The sequence below is a fragment of the Lepisosteus platostomus genome, chromosome 3 (genome assembly GCF_059453375.1).
Source record: "Lepisosteus platostomus isolate fLepPlt1 chromosome 3, fLepPlt1.hap1, whole genome shotgun sequence".
In the NCBI taxonomy this organism is placed as follows: Eukaryota; Metazoa; Chordata; class Actinopteri; order Semionotiformes; family Lepisosteidae; genus Lepisosteus; species Lepisosteus platostomus.
In genome coordinates, this window is record NC_142613.1 from 21,509,842 (window position 1) to 21,531,293 (window position 21,452).

A 21,452-nucleotide genomic window follows, 5' to 3' on the forward strand; every position below is an offset into this window, starting at 1 on the left:
AACATGTAATTTGTTAATGTGACTTTGAAAGTTAAAGAACAATGCAAACTGATGCCTAGATTTGTATAAATAGTGAATTGCTCATTCTAACTTAATGAACAAACACTGTGATGATGACTACTGTAACAGTTTGAGCTATTTTAATTATAAACCATTTTGTTTTTAACAGGACTTAGGAAACGAGACAGGCTAGACTGCTCGAGGAATTAGTCAAAACTAAGCTGCAAATTGGGTTGTCACCAATTAAGTAGTTCCAGTTCAGATTAAAATGGTATTGTTGGCATAGAGATGGACATTTCATTTGTGTATTGCCTGAACAGTACTGCTTAGATAAGTGGAGAACAGTGCAGATATCAGAATAGAACCTTGTGGAATTCCTTTATATACAGATACAATCTATAAAGTGATGTACATACTGTACTGTAAATCTGAAACCATCTGAGGGAGTTTCCATCTAATAAACCACACAGCTTTTTTTAGAGGAATTGAGTGAACCACAGCGTCAAAAGCTTTAGGTAAATCTATAATGATAGCTGCATTGGTGTGTGGTTTTTGTCATGAGTCTTTAATATGTCACTGAACACCTTTAAAGATGCTGTGGCACATTCATGTTTGGGACAAAAACAAGATTGTTCATCAGATATAATGTAACTGTTGCCTGAAAAGAGTACTCTTCAGTATTCTTAGAAAAGCAAGGTAAACTTTATATTAGCAATTGAGTTCTGATATACGACTCCTATTGAAAACGTCTGCTGGGATTTCAGTTCTAAACAGAGACTGAACAAGTGGGTCATCAGACTGTGCCATGAGCAGCAGGTGTTATAAAAATTGGTTTAACACCATTCTGACTAGCCAACATAATAACACGATACCAGCAGTAATGAAAAATTCAATGTTTTTTTATAACACTTTATTTGAATGTTGCTGCCTAATGGCTTCATAATCCCTTCATAATTGCTGCACAAGATCTCATAATTACATTCATATATGCTTTATAGGGATGCAGTGCACAAATGACAATGTGTGCATTACAGGTCATGACATTTGTTTTAGCATGGATTTTATCTTGGAATGTACTAAGCACTAGAAATAATGATATAATTAATATAATCGTTAACATGTATGTCCCTATAAAGCAAAATGAAAAATTCAGGCGAAAGGACTGTGATTTTTAACTTTGAAACTCAAATGGTATAAGCATGTTGAGACTAATATTGCTAAAACCATCTTTTAGAGAGGAGCTTTATAATTTATAAAATTGCTTCTAGCTAAAATCAAAAGAAGAGATTCTCTTTCAAGGTGATTATAACACACACTATGATACAATGATCAGTAAAATCTTTACAAAATCCAGATGACACATACTTGACAAACCCTGTGAGCATGATGTGAAGCACTCAAGTCACTGGGGACTTGAGTTTCTCCCAGAAGGTTTGGTGTGACAGAAGTTTAAAAAATTCAGCCAATTCTTAAATGAGTCAGTATTAACACACCCCATTTTAAATCTCCCAATCAAATAAAATCCCGGTTAGAAACAATAAGTTCCTTAAACAAAGTTAAGGTAGCAACAGAAGCACAGGTTGTCCAACAGTGTCTTATTATAGATAGATGTTGATAACAAGTAAATCTATTTTTTGGACATTTAGATGAACAAGAACACTGTAAATTGTAAACCCCAACTTCCATTATAAGATCCATCCACACAAAACAGATTGTACCCATTTAGGGACAGTTTATTATTAGAAATATATTTTTGTATGAAAACTCCAACATAACTAGAATAACAATTATCTGGGGAAGAACTAAAAGAACATTCCTTAAATTGATTATGTTGAAGAAACAGGTTGTGCATGTTACAATGACAAAAATGTAGATCTATTGTATACGACCACAAAACCAGTAATAAGTCAGCAATATGCCAGCTGTAATGTTACTGCTCAGAGGACCTGAGCTATGATGTACATCAGAGCAAGAATAAAATAATCAAGCATCGTCTAAAAGGTCTAACCTGTTTTCTGGCTGCATAAAAAATAATCATCTTTAGTAAATTTAAGGGTGACTTAGAAATTTTCCAGTTAGAAACACAAAACTGTATAATCACTCCTTCTAAGCAGTAGTTTACTTAAGTGCCTCAAAATAAACTAGAACCACTGTCATGTGAATGATGAGATGACTCAGCAGTAATAATGCCTATGCCGTAGTCAAGAACAAGACACTGGAAAAAAAAGGGTAAAACAATCTAACAGACTAGAGAGGGCAGATGAGTGGTACTGTAATAATAAAATATATCAATTGATGTGATGGAGAAGACAGAAAACCCAAAGTTTCATACTTTCTACACTACCTACTTAAACCAGAACGGCTTTGGGCTATGTTAACTTCTTGGATTTCTATTACAAACATATAACCAAATCATGGGACAGAGTCATTTTACACTTCCAATTTAGCTTAATGACATGAGGTACCATCTTTATGGATACAATTTCAATAACAAAGAAAACAGGTAAATCTTAAACTCTGCACCTTCAAGGAAAAGACTAAAACAAGTTAAGAATTAATTAATTTGTTTTAATCGTAAAGTGTAATTGCAGAATTTCTGCTTTCTCTAAAAAGTGATTTCTAATTAAAACTTTCTAATAAGATTATTTTTGGGCTGTTGATTTGGAACTTAATCTTTGTTTTCTAAAGAAATAAAAACACTTGTCAGCAATAACACATTGAATATATTGTGCATACAGTAGCTCTGTGCTCTGATTACATACACAAAATGTATTGATAAGTGCAAAAAAATCTATTGTAAAATATGTGGGATTTTTCATGGAAATAAATCATTTTAATTCTTCATACTAAAATTTCTGCTTTGCTTCCCAAATTTTACTTATTTCAGATTCATCATATCTTTCTGTTATTTCTAGCTTTTCAACATAAAATACTTCTCTAAAACAGAAACAAGAATTCCAGCAGGAGTAACAAAGCACTGAAGCTAAGCAAGCTACTGCATTTCTACACGGAAACTTCTATGACTGAGGTTTTTGCTCCTTTTAAATTTGTATCTCTCATTTACATGAATCTGTCAAGAACATATGGGGTCAAGTGTTCTGGGTTTTCTGGTTTGTGCTGCTAAACAACAGGAAGGAATTTAAGTGGGTACAGAAAAGATATAAAGGGATTTTTAAGATTAAAATCACAATGACGAATATGCAAAAAATGCTGCTTTAAACTAAAGAATTACACTACATACATGCCACATGCCAGAACAATCAAAACTGTCATGGGACATAGCCCAGATATGAAATATCTACAGTGTTAAAGTTTTCCTTTTTGTTTCTGTTTAACAAGAAAAAAGTTCTTGCTTTTTAACAAAAAGCTTAGCTTTAAAATGGTCTCCGTTCATTTACACTAAAATGCGTATAAAAAATAAGAAGACTAACATTTCTGTTTTTTTATGAAAATAATTTTAGCTGTAGTTGAAATAAGTTAATTATAAAAACAAAACTATTAAAACATAAGACAAGTGCATGAGACCATCACCAAAACTGTAAACCACACTTGACAAGATGTACGATCTCAAGAAAGAAGGCAGTTAATAAAAAGAGAACAGATAATCCATGAAGTACTTTTTTCCTTCAAGTGCTCTGTGTTGCTTCCCCAAGTTCTGCAAACAGCAGTGGATTGCTCCCCTCAGGCTGTCACTGCACCTCTACAATGGCTTCCACTCTGTGTTGGACAGCAGTGACGATGAACTCGTTGGCTGTGTCTCCCTGAGGCTGGTACATGGCATTGAACTGTGCTTGGCTCTCACGGACAAGCTTCGTGATAACAGGGCTGTTCATTCCTCTCAGACAGTGTGCGCGGACGATGCCAGACTGCCCTGCAGACAAGACCCAGCCATGTGCTCCAAGGTTGGGGTTGAAGCGGGCCTGTTGGTGTAGATGATAATAATAATAATTAATAATTGCTTAGACTTATATAGCGCTTTTCTGGACACTCCACTCACCACCCCCAATGTGCAGCATCCACCTGGATGATGCAATGGCAGCCAAAGTGCGCCAGAACACCCAACACACATCAGCTATCAGTGGGGAGGAGAAAAGAGTGATGAAGTAAATTCATAGATGGGGATTATTAGGAGACCATGATTGGTAAGGGCCAAGGACGGCCAGGACGCCAGGGTTACACCCCTACTCTTTTCGAGAAACTCCCTGGGATTTTTAATGACCACAGAGTCAGGACCTTGGTTTTTACATCTCATCCGAAGGATGGCGCCTGTTTACACTATAGTGTCTCTGTCACTATATTGGGGCATTAAGACCCACACGGACAGCAGGGTGAGTGCCCCATGCTGGTCCCACTAACACCTCTTACAGCAGCAACCTTAATTTTTCCCAGTTGGTCTCCTATCCAGGTACTGACCAGGCTCACACCTGCTTAGCTTCAGTGGGTTGCCAATTTTCAGTTGAAGGGTGATATGGCTGCTGGCACGATGACAAAACAATGAGGTTATTTAACTGATTTTTAATTCCAGTGGCAAAAGATACATCACAAGTGAAAAATACTTTTTTGCTAAAGTACAAAGTCATGTTTGTATAAATGTACAGCACCTGTCCACATACAATGGTACTTGAAAACAAATGTATTCGGTTAAACTGCAGTCCTTAGAGCTTTTTCGGATCAAGAATAAACAATTCACACTTTCAGTTTTAATCCCACTTACCTGTTCCTTGTAGTTCTGTGCCTTATGAGGAAAACATCAATATTTCAAACATCAATCAAAAACATCAATTTTTGATAACATCAATATCATCATAAAGTTATACTTCTTAATTTAGAAATGTGAAAAAATAGAAATGTTTGCTGTAGCAGACCCAGAAATAACAAATTAGCCCTTAAAAGCTACTCCACAAGCTGAAAAATGTATTTTTTATTACCCATATAGAAAAAATTATGTTAGCATAAAGGTTATCTGGGAATGAAAATAATGCAAAAATCATACTCATTAAAAGAGGCTGATTCGAAATGCACTGATTTCTCTCTTCTGCACTGAAGAATTGCATATATTAATCACTCTGGGGTGAAAGTAAATAAAAATGGAAAAATAAAATGAATTAACGGAAATCAATTGTATATCTCAAACTGACACGATGGCAGTTTTTTACAAAACACTTATTAACAGTTATTAACCTTTTGATATTTTACTTGCTGTATATATACAGTGCCTTGCGAAAGTATTCGGCCCCCTTGAACGTTTCAACCTTTTGCCACATTTCAGGCTTCAAACATAAAGATATAAATTTTTTATTTTACGTGAAGAATCACCAACAAGTGGGACACAATTGTGAAGTGGAACGAAATCTATTGGATTTTTGAAACTTTTTTAACTAATAAAAAAATGAAAAGTGGGGCGTGCAAAATTATTCGGCCCCTTTACTTTCAGTGCAGCAAACTCACTCCAGAAGTTCAGCGAGGATCTCTGAATGATCCAATGTTGTCCTAAATGACTGATGGTGATAAATAGAATCCACCTGTGTGTAATCAAGTCTCTGTATAAATGCACCTGCTCTGTGATAGTCTCAAGGTTCTGTTGAAAGCGCAGAGAGCATCATGAAGACCAAGGAACACACCAGGCAGGTCCGTAATACTGTTGTGGAGAAGTTTAAAGCCGGATTTGGATACAAAAAGATTTCCCAAGCTTCAAACATCCCAAGGAGCACTGTGCAAGCGATCATCTTGAAATGGAAGGAGTATCAGACCACTGCAAATCTACCAAGACCTGGCCGTCCCTCTAAACTTTCAGCTCAGACAAGGAGAAGACTGATCAGAGATGCAGCCAAGAGGCCCATGATCACTCTGGATGAACTGCAGAGAACTACAGCTGAGGTGGGAGAGTCTGTCCATAGGACAACAATCAGTCTTACACTGCACAAATCTGGCCTTTATGGAAGAGTGGCAAGAAGAAAGCCATTTCTCAAAGATATCCATAAAAAGTCTCGTCTAAAGTTTGCCACAAGCCACCTGGGAGACACCCCAAACATGTGGAAGAAGGTGCTCTGGTCAGATGAAACCAAAATCGAACTTTTTGGCCACAATGCAAAACGATATGTTTGGCGTAAAAGCAACACAGCTCATCACCCTCAACACACCATCCCGACTGTCAAACATGGTGGTGGCAGCATCATGGTTTGGGCCTGCTTTTCTTCAGCAGGGACAGGGAAGATGGTTAAAATTGAGGGGAAGATGGATGCAGCCAAATACAGGACCATTCTGGATGAAAACCTGTTGGAGTCTGCAAAAGACCTGAAACTGGGACGGAGATTTATCTTCCAACAAGACAATGATCCCAAACATACAGCAAAATCTACAAAGGAATGGTTCACAAATAAACGTATCCAGGTGTTTGAATGGCCAAGTCAAAGTCCAGACCTGAATCCAATCGAGAATCTGTGGAAAGAGCTGAAAACTGCTGTTCACAAACGCTCTCCATCCAACCTCACTGAGCTCGAGCTGTTTTGCAAGGAAGAATGGGCAAGAATTTCAGTCTCTCGATGTGCAAAACTGATAGAGACATACCCCAAGCGACTTGCAGCTGTAATCGCAGCAAAAGGTGGCTCTACAAAGTATTAACGCAAGGGGGCCGAATAATTTTGCACGCCCCACTTTTCATTTTTTTATTAGTTAAAAAAGTTTCAAAAATCCAATAGATTTCGTTCCACTTCACAATTGTGTCCCACTTGTTGGTGATTCTTCACATAAAATAAAAAATTTATATCTTTATGTTTGAAGCCTGAAATGTGGCAAAAGGTTGAAAAGTTCAAGGGGGCCGAATACTTTCGCAAGGCACTGTAAATGTGGAATGTATTTCACATGTTTATTTAATTTTTTAATGTAATTTGTTAATTTAATTCAAATTTGAACATCACATACTTTTATAACATGATGCCATATCATATTTAATCAAATTAAGTTTGCTGTAAATGCAGCAACACTACATACAGTGCACAGAGATCAAATTTACTATCTGAATAAGAAACAAGAACAAAACCTGCTCTAAATCCAGTTTGTAGAGTGCAATTTAACCCAGATCAAGTTCACATCTTTTTTTTTATTTGGGTGAAAAAATTAAAAGCGAAAGACTTTAATGAAGCAGGATCACCACTTACATAAAAAGAAACAATAATTGTATCTCTGATTTGAAGCAAAGCGCCTTTGGCTGGATGAATTGTGTATCTGTCCCTAACATCACGGTCCCTAGAGCTCCCCCTCCAGTGAGCTATCACTTTCTTTCAATTTCACAGCGTTTTATCACTAGAACCCAAAGAGACGTTTTCTTCATTTTACAGATCATTAGCTTCTGTCCGTCTTTATCTTCCCTCACAAATGAGACATAGCGTTTTCTCTATTACAACTTGGGTAATGCAAACAGCAACACCACATTACCGCAGAGTACCCACTCGCTACCTCTTTGATATTAATGCCTGCTTTATCACTTTTTTTTTAATTTGGAGAAGGTTTACAATGAGAAAATGCTTATCTTCTCTGTCCACAATATTGGCAAAACACAAGAGTCAATACAATTTGCATGTTTCTTGTAACGTGCAAAGAACCCCAGATGTCTTTTGCTTGGAAGTGGTCTTGATTACATTTCATTCCTTTTTTTTTTCCATTGTTTTGCTGCTTCTGGCTCCTGTGGTGATGAACCATGTAAATGTTAGCTCACACAAAATGGAGCATTTTAGACATCCCAGCTGCACATTAAATTACAATAACATAAAACAATTCTGGAAAAACGGTTGATGTCCCCTGACTATCTTCAACTGGTAAATAAAATAATGCTATTGGTGGCTTGGAGTTCTTCAAAAAAGATGTTTGCAGAAAAGAAAAACTGTTGGCCAGTAAAACTGGTGAGCTTTTATTACTGCATGTACTTCATCCATTTGAATTGCGCTAATAAGATTTTTGAAGAGCTGGAGCTGTATAGCCTGAACTTACCTTGTACAAGGCATCCAGAGGCATTCTGTCCAGAGCCAAAGCACCTTTTGTTTCTGTGGCTTGCATGTGCTTCATAGGTTCTCGGCTGGAGGCATTCTTAAACGTCCTCTGAAAGTAAAGATTTAAGCTGTTTTATCAAACCATTAATTAAATGCCATTCAACTTCCAGAAGGCTTCAGAAACTTATATACTCATATAGGACTCTCAAATGCAGTTTGTGTATTGTTTCGGCTTTTCTTGACATTATGGTATCAAACTTTTAAAAATGAAGATCCAGGCTAAAAATGATGCTCACACCTGAAGAAGGCTCCACGGCCGAAACGTTGTGTTTTCTCTCTTCTTTTTTTCAGCATGGAATAAACCTATTACTTGTAAAAATGATAATGTGTTTCTCGTGGATTTAAAACCATCTTTGCTCCACAAAAACAGTCATGTAGATTTAAAGACTTTAATTGACATTAAACAAGAAAATTCATCTAAAGAAATTGTTAATATCAAATGTCAGCAGTCCTTGGTAATACACAGCATTTAATTTTTTTTTCAGTTATGAAATCTGTGTTAAAATGACATAAAATGAAATAGAATCCCCCAACCGCAACATTGAAAAACAAATCAGTTGTCAAAACTGTAAAACTCAACTAAATGTAAAAAAATCATCTTATATTTCTGAATTTAAAATGAGGTGGCAGTGACAAAGTGGTTGCTGGTGGTTGCTGGTGGTTTCTGCTTCACAGTGCTGGGGCCCTGATAGGGCTTCAATTCTGGATCTGGGGTGCTATCTGTGTGGAGTCTGTATGTTCTCCCCAGGTTTGTGTGGGTTTTTGCTGGTTGCTCTGGTTTCCTCCACACAGTCCAGAAACATAAAAGTAGGTTAACTGGGTTCTGGAAAAATTGGTCCTGGTGGGGCTTTGTCTGTTTCAGCCCTGCAATGTTTTAGTAAAGTGCCCCATTACTTGATGGGATGGATGTCGCTACCCTGAAACAACGTACTGGATAAAGCAGTTAGAAAAATGGATGGACGGAATTGAAAATGTTTTCTGATTTTTTTCTTGTAAATTTTCTTACATCCAAACAAATAACTCGGCATTGATACTTAAAGGAGCAATGCACAACTGAATTTTAAACCATGCTACATCAGACAACAATGGCACTTCAAGCCATTGTGAATCCACAGTGTGACATCGACACATTAACAAGAGCTACAGTATAGTAGTAACACTGTTCTCCTCTTTGTGTGAATACACAATAAACCGCATCCACACAAGGGAGGAAGAATGTGCTCTCTGTGAAAAAATGCGAAAGAGCTGAGCAATCAGTTAGAGGAACCCCTTTTACTCTTGTCCAGTTAAGTTCCTCCAAGATACACAAGGTTCCAGCCCAAGGTGTAGACGGCAGAGGCTGGGTGGTGCGAGGGGGTGAAAGATGTGCTCCCTGGGCTGTGACCATTTGTGAAAAGCAGACGGTGCCGCACTCCAGTCTGCTGCAGTCAATGGGGGAGTCGGTGGAGCGGAATGCAGGAGAACAGATGGTGGACCCAGGGCAGGAGGGAGATTAATTTTTAAATTAATGAAGGATACGGCACTTAATCAACACATAAGCTTGAAAATGCCTAGCCATTAACGGCCTCTTTGCTAACTTGGCAAGTTCTCCACATCCACCCCCTTCTTTATTTCTTGGTCAATTCCAGTCTTTCTTTAGGCACATCCAGGCGGTTCACTCAGGTGTATCTAGGAGATAACTAATCTAATAAATTCAGTTCCTTTCATCCACTCCCTTACTGTGTGTAATGGCCTATAACGATGGCCAGGGAGTAGGAGCTGGAGAAATTTAAGAGAAATGCATCTGACAGTCTCTGTACAGAGTATTAAGGCCCACATGCCATGTCAAATCACAACGATTAAAAAAGGTCCCCTGAAATTAGATACATTGTAGCAACATGTCTAGCACAGAGAAGTATAGCTAGCCTCAGTCTTCCTTAAAACCAGCTTTGTATTTTAATTGACTTGGAATCCAAATTTAATATCTATCTTTAATTTTTTTGCAATTTCATGTTGTAGCTCTGATGCTTAGTCATGATCTTCTATTTATACTGCAAAGTGTATTTAATGATTTTAGAATCAATCAGTAAAAAATGTCAAGTTTTGCGATAATCACAAGCCTCATTTTGTATTTATTGTAAAACTCAAAAAAACTGAATTGGATCGGATATTGTTATATGCAAATATAAATTGACACTGAAAAATAAGTCACATTTATGTAACCAGTAACACAAATCTGACTTCCAAAAACTAAACAGAAAATTCTTAACAATTCTTAATTACTTAATTTTTTAAAAACATGTAAAGGTTAATAACTAGTCTTACAGCATAACTAACAGCATATTAACCTAAAGCTTCAATGGAAACCTTAGCTGCATTTGTCACTGTTACAATTGGAAACAGTATTAAAAAAAAAAGACTAACAAAAGAAATGTCAAATTTTCTGCTTCCTTTTTGAGAAATTTCCCAATATTGATGCACAAACAGAATTTAACTTGTGCTTCTAAGCATTATTTTTTTTCCATTGTCCTCAACATCTTTTCTTTACCAATGGTAAATAGTATATCAAGAGCATCCAGCATTTTTTATATGTGCTATTTTACTGTTAAAAGCAAATGCTAAAAGGCTAAGAGACCTCAGTGTTTTAACACTTTATGGCCTGAATATTTGTTGGTATGTACATAAAATGTAAGAAGTGCTCATAAATTGTAGGCTATTATTCACATCTTGCTCTTAGAAGAGGAACGGATGTCTGAAGGGATGAACCGTGGAATGGCAGGAGAGCGGAAATAGACACTATGCGTAGCCGCGAGGCGGGTGCTATTCCGGGCTCAGCTGTGCCGTGTTCATGTATTCATGCCGTAAAGAAACCTATGCCCTCAGGCCATGGACAGTAGTGACCTGGTGCTAGGCGGGTCTCAGGACATCCGAACGTCAATGCTGAGTGAGGAGCAGATCAGAAGCAGGAAGCAAATAGGCTACACAACAAGACACACCAGAAAGACATGAATAATTACAGGGAACTAGGAACAGGAGAGAAGTAGAGCGCCCTCTAGGTGTACTGGGCGTGACAGACCTCAATTCTGCAGTCTGTTATTGCTCACTCAGAATCTTCCAGATTCACAGTTCCTAAAAACGTTTTCTACTAGCAGGACCTTCAGGTTCCAACAGGTCATAAAGAGCCCAAAAGAGAGCTGACTGTTAGATGCAGGTCTTCTCTAATGACATCAGTGAATATTTAAACTAGTCATGTGTTTCTAGATGAGGTTTTAAAGAGTTTTACAGTAGCCATCCCAACAATTATTAAAATATAGCTTCTTCCTAGGAAAGGATGAAGCAACCCACAGCTTACTGCTAAAGCATAAGGTGTAAGGGAGGGCCACATCTCTTAGGAGTACCTGTCTATTGCAGAGTTCTCACACAGGGACGATATAAAGATACCAGTCAACTCAGTTAGCATGTTAAAAGGAAGTGTGAGGAAAGCAGAACATTGCAGTGTTCTTCATATAAGTTTATAACAACAGGTTTCTTGATTTAATTTATTAAACGGATAGTTCCGGTCCTGAAATCTGATTGGCTGATCCGCTTTTGAAGCAGTGCTATATTCTCTGATATACACACACCCCAGAAGGAATTTTGACTATTTACTGTGTGATAAAGAAATATCAATGGGCTGACTGATTAATAACAGTCAATCAAATCAATCGCATAGGCTTTTAAAGACTACTTCTTAGCGTAGATAAGAAAGCGTAGATAAAAAAGCTTGGATTCTCAGGTATTTGATACATGTATCTTCTTCTGCTGTCTTTGTTGCGCTCTTGAGGATCCTTGTGATTTTTTGTGCTCCCATATTTGCTGGCTAATGTCCTCTCTTTGCTAGTTAATGTTACTTATGGCTGTGTTTCTGCGTTGCGTAGAAACGAGAGACTATATTCTAAGGCAGAAGAACGGAAACAGCTTAATTTTTGTGTTAAATTTTTAAATTAAAATTCATTCTATACGGCAATCACATATTTGGGGAACATTTTAGAAAACCAATAAGGCACCTGAAGCCTGTGCTATATCGTGCATACAGTCACAGTTAAAAGGGGTTGTTAGGCCCGAGGTGGGGTGTATACCCACGATATAGCACGGCCTCTCGTGCCTTATTGCTTAAATAAATTATAAAAGTAGAAAATGTATCTTAATATATATTTATACAGTGGGTTTGGTGATGTTAAAAATAACAGATATTGTACAGACCCTGTAGTATATATTCACAGCAAAAATTAAATGGGAATATAAGCAATTAGCAGTGTGTGAGAAAATACCATTTAGAAGTCAGGTTTCACATGCAGACAAATGCAGAAGTAGCAAACCACACACAATTGTCAGAACTGATGCACAGGTAGAGATGCAAGATTTCAACCAATGTTGACTATATCTTTCTCATTAAGAGCACCCATGATAGTGAACAGAGTGTATTTCAAAACTCTAAAGGAAAGGAGAGAATCAGGAGTGAAGCCTGTATGTTTTTGGTAGTAAAGACAACTTGCACAATTATAGAAAAGGTCCCCTTTTAATTTCTGTAGAGGTGTCTGCAGCTGTACATGTGCGCAATCGTTGCTACCAAGAATCCAGTGCTTTGGCTTTGTTTCAGCTCAAAATAAACTAATGCTAACTTGCCACTAGGGGCCTTAAATGTCTGATAAAGCACACTGACAGGCTAAATGTGTTTTCTTGCTTAGTGCTATTTTAGTATGCTAAATGCCTGCTACACTGGTTTGTGATTGGTTCAAGGATTTGCAAACATTAATAGGGACTTTTATTTTCTGTTATAAAATTAATGATCAAATTGTTTTTTTTACCAACATTTTCTCTTATTTTCTATCTGCTCAAAGAACTGTCGAAAAACATTTCCTAACTTCCAGGTTATCTATCAGCAGAGGGACTCAAAATCAGTGATCCTCTTCTTGGTTTATTTCTGTTCATTTCACCCTGTTTTACAATTGAAATTTCAGTGGGCAGATATACTGTAAGGTCTGGCTGACACTGCTGGCCCAGCATGAGGCTGTTGCCCCCAGCTTTGGCAGAGAAAAATAACAAATACAGACACAATGCTAGAGTGGCATGGGTTCAGTTCCTGGGTTGCTATCTGTTTGGGTTCTGTATGTTCTCCCTGTGCAATGCAAGTTGCCTCTTGGTACTCTGGTTAAACTTCCAAAGTCTGAAGACAGTAGGTTAATTGGCTTCTGAATGTGTGAGTGTCTATGTGTGTCTGTGACAGACTGACGTCCTGTCCAGGGGGTATCCTGCCTTGCACCTGTTGCTTGCCGGGATAGGCTCCGGCTTCCCTAGGACCCTATATTGAATAAGGTGGTTAGAAAAGACAGACGGACTAACTTCAATATATAGTATGCTTTGCAAATTAAATCAATATTTTCTTTGAAGTTGGAAACGAAATCACATATCATTCACTCACCATATCGGTATCACGGAACAACAAGTAGTACTTCTTAATGGCTTCTCCGTATGTCTGAGGCTCGCAGACCTGTCCTGTATTCACAGGATTCTTGTTGTCTTCTTCTTGTACCTTTGAATCAGTACCATATGGAACAAGTTCCACCCTATAGATAGGCTTATAGTGAAGCAAAAGAATGGGGAAAGCAGTTAATTTAATACTGTTAAATCAAAAAGTCTAAATGGTTTTCTGCACTGAATTTTACTACAAATAAGAAAATTACAAATGCATAGCATGTTTTTTTATATTTAAAACACAAAGTAGGAAAAAATGAAGAATGCACATACAAATCTGCGATCCATAGGGCGCTTAATATAGGGGTTTTGAGACATGTCTGCAAGCAACATCATCAACAGCTCTCCGGTACTGTCTGTTGTCACACAGGTATTGAGCCAATCAGAACCAGATATGCTCTGACAAATAAAAGAGAATACATCATTTAAGTAACATAATTACCTTAGTATCAGGTGTATAATGAGGACACTTTGAAGGAAACAATAAAAGCAGCTTATTCACTAAATGTTTCCATAAGGTGTACCTGTATATTTCACCAGCCACTTTTGTTATTTAGCTGTATATGGATATTCATGCTTGAATATTACAACACATTGAGTACAGTGTTTTATTTGAACTGCTTAGTATACTGTATAATGTCACAACGAAAAAAACACTATTACCTGACACAAGAAGAATTTTTTTTCCAAGACCATTTAGCCCACCTAAACCTTAGCATAAGTGCTATTCTCAAAACCAAATGCACTTACATACAGTGGTGTGAAAAAGTGTTTGCCCCCTTCCTGATTTCTTATTTTTTTGCATGTTTGTCACACTGAAATGTTTCAGATCATCAAACAAATTGAAATATTAGACAAATATAATACAAATAAACACAAAATGCAGTTTTTAAATGAAGGTTTTTATTATTAAGGGAAAAAAAAATTCCCTTAATAATAAAAACCTTCATTTAAAAACTCTGTTTCAGAATGAAGTTTAAATAAAAACCAACATGTAAAATGTAACGAAGTAATTCTGTCGCATCCAAAGGTAACAGTAGTGGTTTTGTGTAGTGAAACAGGATCTCTATACACTCCTAGAAAGTGCAGTTGAAAGCTAAATGTTGTGGGATCTGCATTAGTGCAAACTTAATATGACCCTTCATATACAGTAACATTACAGTATGTGCAAAAGAATAAGCAACTGGCAAAGTCTGTACATAATTTCTAACCTGGAGCTGACATTTTTAAAATAGAGGATAATACAAGAGAAATATTATATTACAGAGACTTTAGGGGTTTTAATTAGTTTGAAGATTCATGTTATAGTTCTCTTAAAATAAAAACAATACTAAAACTAAATTTTGGTGCAGGGTAAAGAAACCACTTTTGACTAATTCAAGGTGCTCAGATCACTTACACAATAAGATACATTTGACATATGAGAATGATGGTAAGAATGTTAAAATCAGTAGAAGAGAATGTGTTCATTATAAAAGTTATATCATTATAAGCAGTGTTTGAAACACAGAGGTTTGGTTGCTTATTAGGTCATGTAACTATTTTTTACTTGGTAAAATGTACATCCCTGATGTTTATTTTGTTGACTTTGAAATGTTTCAGAGCAAGAGCTAGACTCTGACTTAAAAAAAAATAAATTCAATACAGTAAAATTATTACCACTATGAAAAAACATTAACTCAGTGTCTCGATCACCAGCTAAGCCACATGTGGCTACTTGATAATACTGTTGGCTTTATCTTACCAGCCATGTCATACGTAGCTGACTATATAAAATATATTTTTTCTGACTGTCAGCACTGTGACAGTTCGACACACACTTACCCATACTGTTCCCCTTCGTGGAGCGACGAAATATGGCTTTGATCCCGTGTATCCAGCATCAATGTAATGGACACCATTCATCCCATAACTGCAAGGTTAACAAAAAACACACTCTATAAATAGAAATTCGGCTAAGCAATTTAATAAACATATTTAGTGCTTTCAAAACTTAAATTGGGAAAACAGTTTTACAGTTGTTGTTTTTTTCAAGTTTACACTGATATCCATAATGAACTAATTAATTAGTTCACTCATAGGATTGCGAATACTGCTGTGAAAGAACATTTTATTTAACTACTTTCCTGTGCTTAAGATATATTAGGCACTGGTGGCAATAAAAGGAAAGATTAAAGAAAGTTAGGCACTGCGTAGTGAGGAAAATAAATGGCCTTAGCCTAGCAAATGCACATTACCTTTATCTAGGGTTTTCATTTTTAACGGATCAATTCTAATTCTTTCTGTAAGTAAATACCACAGGCTTACACATTGGTGAACGAAATAATTTGCACTGAGATTTGAATATACTGACTTTGTTCCCAAGGAGTTTTTCTTAAGCAGACTATTGGCTTGCTAAGTACCTTTAAAATACCAAACAGAAATTATGTTCTACATGGAGACAAAGACAAATATCCTGAAAATATATATATATTCTGTATAGCTACCAGTCACAGAAGATTTAATAATAACTATATGTATTTTTGTCTAGCCAATGAACATTCTGATTACCATGTAGGTCAATACAGGTCAGTTTTAGTCAGGCTTAGACAGGTGACTTTGAGTTGATGGTATAGAAGACCACAAGCTGAGTTTCAGCTTCTCAATTAACAGTAACTCATGTGACAGTGCAAAGTTTCCAGGCTGTTCAAGGATGTCACCAGTCCAAACTCTTTTGGAAGCTAAGAGGTGATTGGCCAGTCCGGGACAAAGACTGATATAAACAAAAAAAGGCCATCTGTTTTTTGTTTTACTCCTGATGATGAAGTTCTTCATTTTCCTTGGATGCCATCTTTAACTTACAGACTTTTGGCTTTGTCCGCAGAGGACAGAAACAGGACAAAAAGGACAGAAATATGATCGGCTGACTTTATACTAAGAAAAGGGGGACCTTACATATACATGTAATTTATTTCCTTTTCTGTGGTATCATCCAGGCCAGATTATATTATATTTTCTGTATCATATTTTAGGTCATTATTAGATATACGTAAGGGGAACTGGTTCCACTGGTTAAGCACTGGTTTACAAAGAAGGATCTTTTATTTTATAAGAGTGCCTTTACTTTTCTCTTACTGAAATTTTCTCTCATTAGGATCATGTTTAGATCTGTCATCGAGAGACCCAGGTAGCTATAATATCTCAGTCATGTACAAGGCTAGGTCCAAGTATTTTGACTTTAAAAATGGTAAAATATTTATGCATACTAAAATACACATACATCATTGTGTTACTGATCTATGTGAAAATGCAGGAAGAATACAGAATAAGAAATTTTACGGTGCTTTTCTACTGAAAATATTATTCTTTTTTAGCTGCACACTGCAGAAATTGTTATATTATTTTAACAATGTTCTCCCAACTATTCTTGCCATTTCAGAACTAACCATCTTAACTTGATGAACAATGAAATGACTAACTGCATGTCATTTGGAAAGAAATGTATTCCTTTCCTAAAATGGAGATTGCACAAATGCTCTACTCAAATATATCAGCAGGGTGGCACAGTGATTAGCATCACTGCCACACAGCACAGGGGCCCTGAAGCATTGTTTAGAGTTTGTATATTCTCTCCATGTTGGCATGGGTTTCCTCCTGGTGCTCTGATACATTTTTAAGATTTTAAGATCACTTTATTGGCCATATACAATTTCTTGTATCAGGAATTTGTCTTTTCTCATACCCCAACTTGCTCTCCATGAGACACACAGACAGGGAGAGAAGCTTGAGAAGCATTTTGGTAGATTAATTGACCCTTGTATGAGTGTTTGTGTCTGTGTGTCCCCTGCAATGGATTGCCGTGTCCAGGGTGTATCCTGCTTTGCTCCCTTTTCTAGCCAGGATAGACTCCGGCATCGCTGCGACTCTGTATTTGATAAAGCAGTTAAAACATTTATGGATGGACTTCTATTGGCATGTTACAAAACAGATAATGCTACTACTGGAATCAGTGTTGGAAAAAATGACCAGGTAGAAAAAACGTAGATTTTTTTAAGTCAATGGGTGTTATGTTACAATTGTGCAATGCACGAGGAAAGCCACATTTAGAATACTGTGTACAATTCTGGCAGCCAGGATCCCAATCAAATTGCCCTGGGTAAAAAGACATTAGTTAAGAAAGAAGAAAGGAGACTCACGTTGTGTAGCAGTTCTCCTGGGCAACACAGACTCCACACCAGTACAGCAACCATGAGATCTCTGTTGTGAGGTAGCGTTTGAAGACATTAAGGGGCTCGTAAGGCCTTCTGAGGTCCCAGAACTTCACCTTCCTGTCCTCGCTGGCTGTGACTATAAAATTACTGAAGGGTTGAAAATAGAAAGAGGCCAAGTAAATTCTGTGGAAATCCAATTAGGTCATTAAAATCACCCAGGAAACAAGGATTCATCTTTTGTACTGAACCTGCGTAACATGGCTTTTCTGAGTCTGTTAATGTCTCACATTTAAAACTTATTGAAATTAAAGATTTTATTGACTGATAATAAAGCTACGTTAGCCTTGCCACTGATCTGGATAGTTTTTTTCCCCCGCAGTAATAATATCTAAACAGACAGTATCTGTTAAAACAAGTATTCATTGCAAACCCTGGCAAACCTGAGCATTGAACAAAATTTTACAGTTAATTCAGAACTAAGTTAAACCACATCTTTCATCCACAAAATCCAATTTACTGTCACTAGTTATATGCTATCTGAATCTATCTGAATGCTATCTTTGTCCACCAGGACTGTACCTATATGTTAAAGAGTGAAATCTAGCAATATCTCATGTAAAATATAATAACAATTAACTAAACCCAAAAGAGATGACTGCATATAATTAAACTGATTATGTGTGGAATCATGCTTTAATCTAAGGTGCAGTACATGCTTAAAACATTTTTCAACTACAGAAGAATTTAATTTTGAAACCCAAGCCAAGGTTTTTTGTTGCTCTACAGTTTGGCATCACACTATGCTTTAATACCCTTAATGTTTCTGTTTCCCCAATTCTACTATATTTTTAAATGCTATGTAGTCAGTATAGCAGTTTATAGTGTTGATTGTAATGTAGTTAGAAATACTGACATAATTGCTGTAGAGAAAATAAAAAGGTTGATTTAAAAAGGAAAAAATTAAATAAAAAAGATATCAACTCGATAAATTTAATACAATATCTTTAGTTTGTAGAATTAGGTGTCTTTTTTGTTCTACCAAAGTAGGTAAACACAAAACTTTCAAGAGTATATTTTTAATTAAAAAATGATGAGATTGCAAGGTTATCACATAGTCCTGGAAAGTTTTTGTAGATATTTTTTTGTGATTATTTGTCAGAAAATGTATCCATTTTTTTAATAGCCAATCGAGTGTAAATCAAATGAAAAATGAAGAGGTGTACAGGTAGACATCCTCTGAGCCACCCATCCTCGAGCTAAAAAGTCACAGGCCATGCAGCCACGTACAAGAGGCCTGTCCTCACACACAGAATCCCAAGCCTGCCAGCTTGCCAGGCTGCAGGTGCACAGAGGTCACTGCGCTGTTGGGAGTCAAGAGCCCTGGTGGACTAATCCCAGACCTGTCTTTGGAGGCGCTCAGCCAATTGTGTGCCACCTCTTACAGCTGACACATTTGAAGAGACTGAGAAGAATGCGCTGTGTTTCTTCAGACGTGAAGGTAGTGGATTACGAAAAACAAACAATATCTTTGTTGGAATCAAAATAAACAGTTGAACTAAAAACTTCTAACATAAGCCATAAGAATTAAAAACATAACTATAGTTATGTCACTGTATAGAACTTTGATGTTTTACTATAGATCTAAACCTGGTCCTGTTTCTAAAAAAGTATTTTGCAGAATTACATTATTATTATTCGAGTTATTAGCATTAATATTGGGAAGAGTGTGTGTAATAGTACTAGACGCATTAGTGCAATTTACACTTGGCAGCAATAGAATAATAATATACCAGCATTCTGACAAATATATCCTAGGTATCTTTCCATGTTGCTTTCTTTTGAAAAAAAAAAAAAGAATCAAGAAGATAGAAAGCTTATAAACAAAACAAAAAATGTAAGATATAGAGCAAGACATCCAGTTTTTTATTTGAAAAAAAAAATCATTTTCTCCCGTAAACCAAAACAGAGAAAGCTATTATCAAAGGACGTGGGCTTTCAGATTCATTAACTGTCCTTGGTTTTCCTTCAGGCTGAATGGCCATAAAAAAATCCCACACAGTGTCATATTTTGACATTTCAATAATGCATCTACTAAAATGTTAAGGTGACGACCTTCTCACTAGCAAAGAGTTTTACATGACATCATCCGAGCTCCAAAAAATCTTAATTTAGTTTTTATGTTTGTTGATCAGCCGTCTGCTGTTTTTCACCCCTCTGCATTGATTTCCCCAAAATGTTTAAGCTGAATATTGTTTTTGCATTCTCTGTTAGACATGTACTTTGCAGAAACTCGAACTGGAAGACTTGAAAAGAAACAACACTGTTTCACGTCCCACTGCTTGTGGCATTAGGTGCCATTTTCTAAATGAGCTTTTCTAATGTCATCAGCTGGAAACATGCAGAACGCATGCTGATATCTTGTGGAAGGTCAATGATTTTTATGGTTGAGGGCAATATTGGATTAAAGAGGTAAGGCACAATATGATTGGAATGGTAATGTGCTATTCCACTCAAAAGGAACATAATAAAATGCACATTCATGAGTACAAATAACTGTGAAATATATTTTTTCCATATGACGATTACTAATAGACTGGAATCCTAAACTCAAACAAAGAGACTACACTTTGTAACATTATGTTTTATACATACATGCATTTCTTTATAATATTCAAATTGAAATAGGATTGTTCAAGAATGTCAAAGCACAATTATTTGTTGTGGAAAGTTGTTGAAATAAGACGTTTTAATGCTAATCATGCTAACCCCCATCATTTCTGTGAAGAGCCCAAGTGCTATTTTGCAGCATACGAGTCAAGTGGATCATATTATCTAGAGGCACTTCTTACTGAGCCTGAATGTTGGGTCAGGTCTGGTGTGGATCCTAAAACTATTGGAGGCATTCAGTATTCATGCTTGTTATGATGTTATGTTACAAAATTAAATCTGCAAATTCTGCAAGATGCAAGATCCTGCGTCTGATTTAGCTGCATAAAGTGGGAACAGGAACTTTGGCTGACCGCTCATGTAGAATGTCCAAAATCTATTTTTCTAGCAGACAACCACACATGCATAAACACAAATCAGAAAAAAAACGTATTAGCACTAATTTGTTAGTATTGATGAGCATTAACAGGACAATGCACCCCCCTCTTTTAAAATTCTATCAATATTATAAAAATCTATACACACATATAATGAGTACTTAAACCGCGGTGGTTTTTTTAACACAGATTATCTGAATCTATCAACTATAACTGTATAATAGTTACAAAGATGGGAGTTCAGCACATCTTATGGTATAGACTTAACAGTACATTAATAATAGCATGTAAAAGTAATTTTAGTTGACGTTCTTTGACAGTAAAAATTTGTAACACCAGGTTATTTGGAGAGATACTATAACAGCTCATGACAGTAGAATTTACTGATTTGCTAGGTAAGATCATCTGTCTGTAGAAACAAGTTCTTACAAGCAAAGTTGATGCACAGAGAATGTGAGACACAAGGACCAGGTATTAAACTCATCCTGCAAGTAAAATGAATGCACCCTTGTGAAACATCAGGTTATTTTTCCAAAAATTCCCCATTAACTGAGTACACATTTACTGAGTATAGCCATGCATGCCAGCATTTTAAAACTAATTAATGTGTGCATTATTAACCAGTTGCAGCTCCTCCACTTCCCAATCTTATTTTTAAAGTGGTCACTTTGCATGTTCTT

At 36.5% G+C, this 21,452-nt stretch overlaps 1 protein-coding gene across 2 annotated transcripts in view; it reads right to left on the reverse strand.

The window, feature by feature from the left end:
* Nucleotides 1–1,708: 1,708 nt before the first annotated feature.
* Nucleotides 1,709–21,452, reverse strand: part of gtf3c2 (general transcription factor IIIC, polypeptide 2, beta) — a 51,406-nt gene continuing 31,662 nt past the window's right edge. The window contains exons 14-20 of one of the 2 annotated variants that reach the window (XR_015935356.1): nt 17,714–17,875; nt 15,363–15,450; nt 13,812–13,937; nt 13,486–13,641; nt 7,987–8,094; nt 2,979–3,920; nt 1,709–2,932 (exon numbers count right to left, since the gene is read on the reverse strand). Coding sequence is in view for 1 of the 2 variants with exons in the window: in XM_088624942.1 (XP_088481068.1) it covers nt 3,690–3,920; nt 7,987–8,094; nt 13,486–13,641; nt 13,812–13,937; nt 15,363–15,450; nt 17,714–17,875 (871 nt within the window). In the remaining variant the exon portion in view is untranslated. Of the gene's footprint in view, nt 3,921–7,986; nt 8,095–13,485; nt 13,642–13,811; nt 13,938–15,362; nt 15,451–17,713; nt 17,876–21,452 lie in introns of both variants that reach the window. The other variant, XM_088624942.1, reaches the window with a different exon arrangement.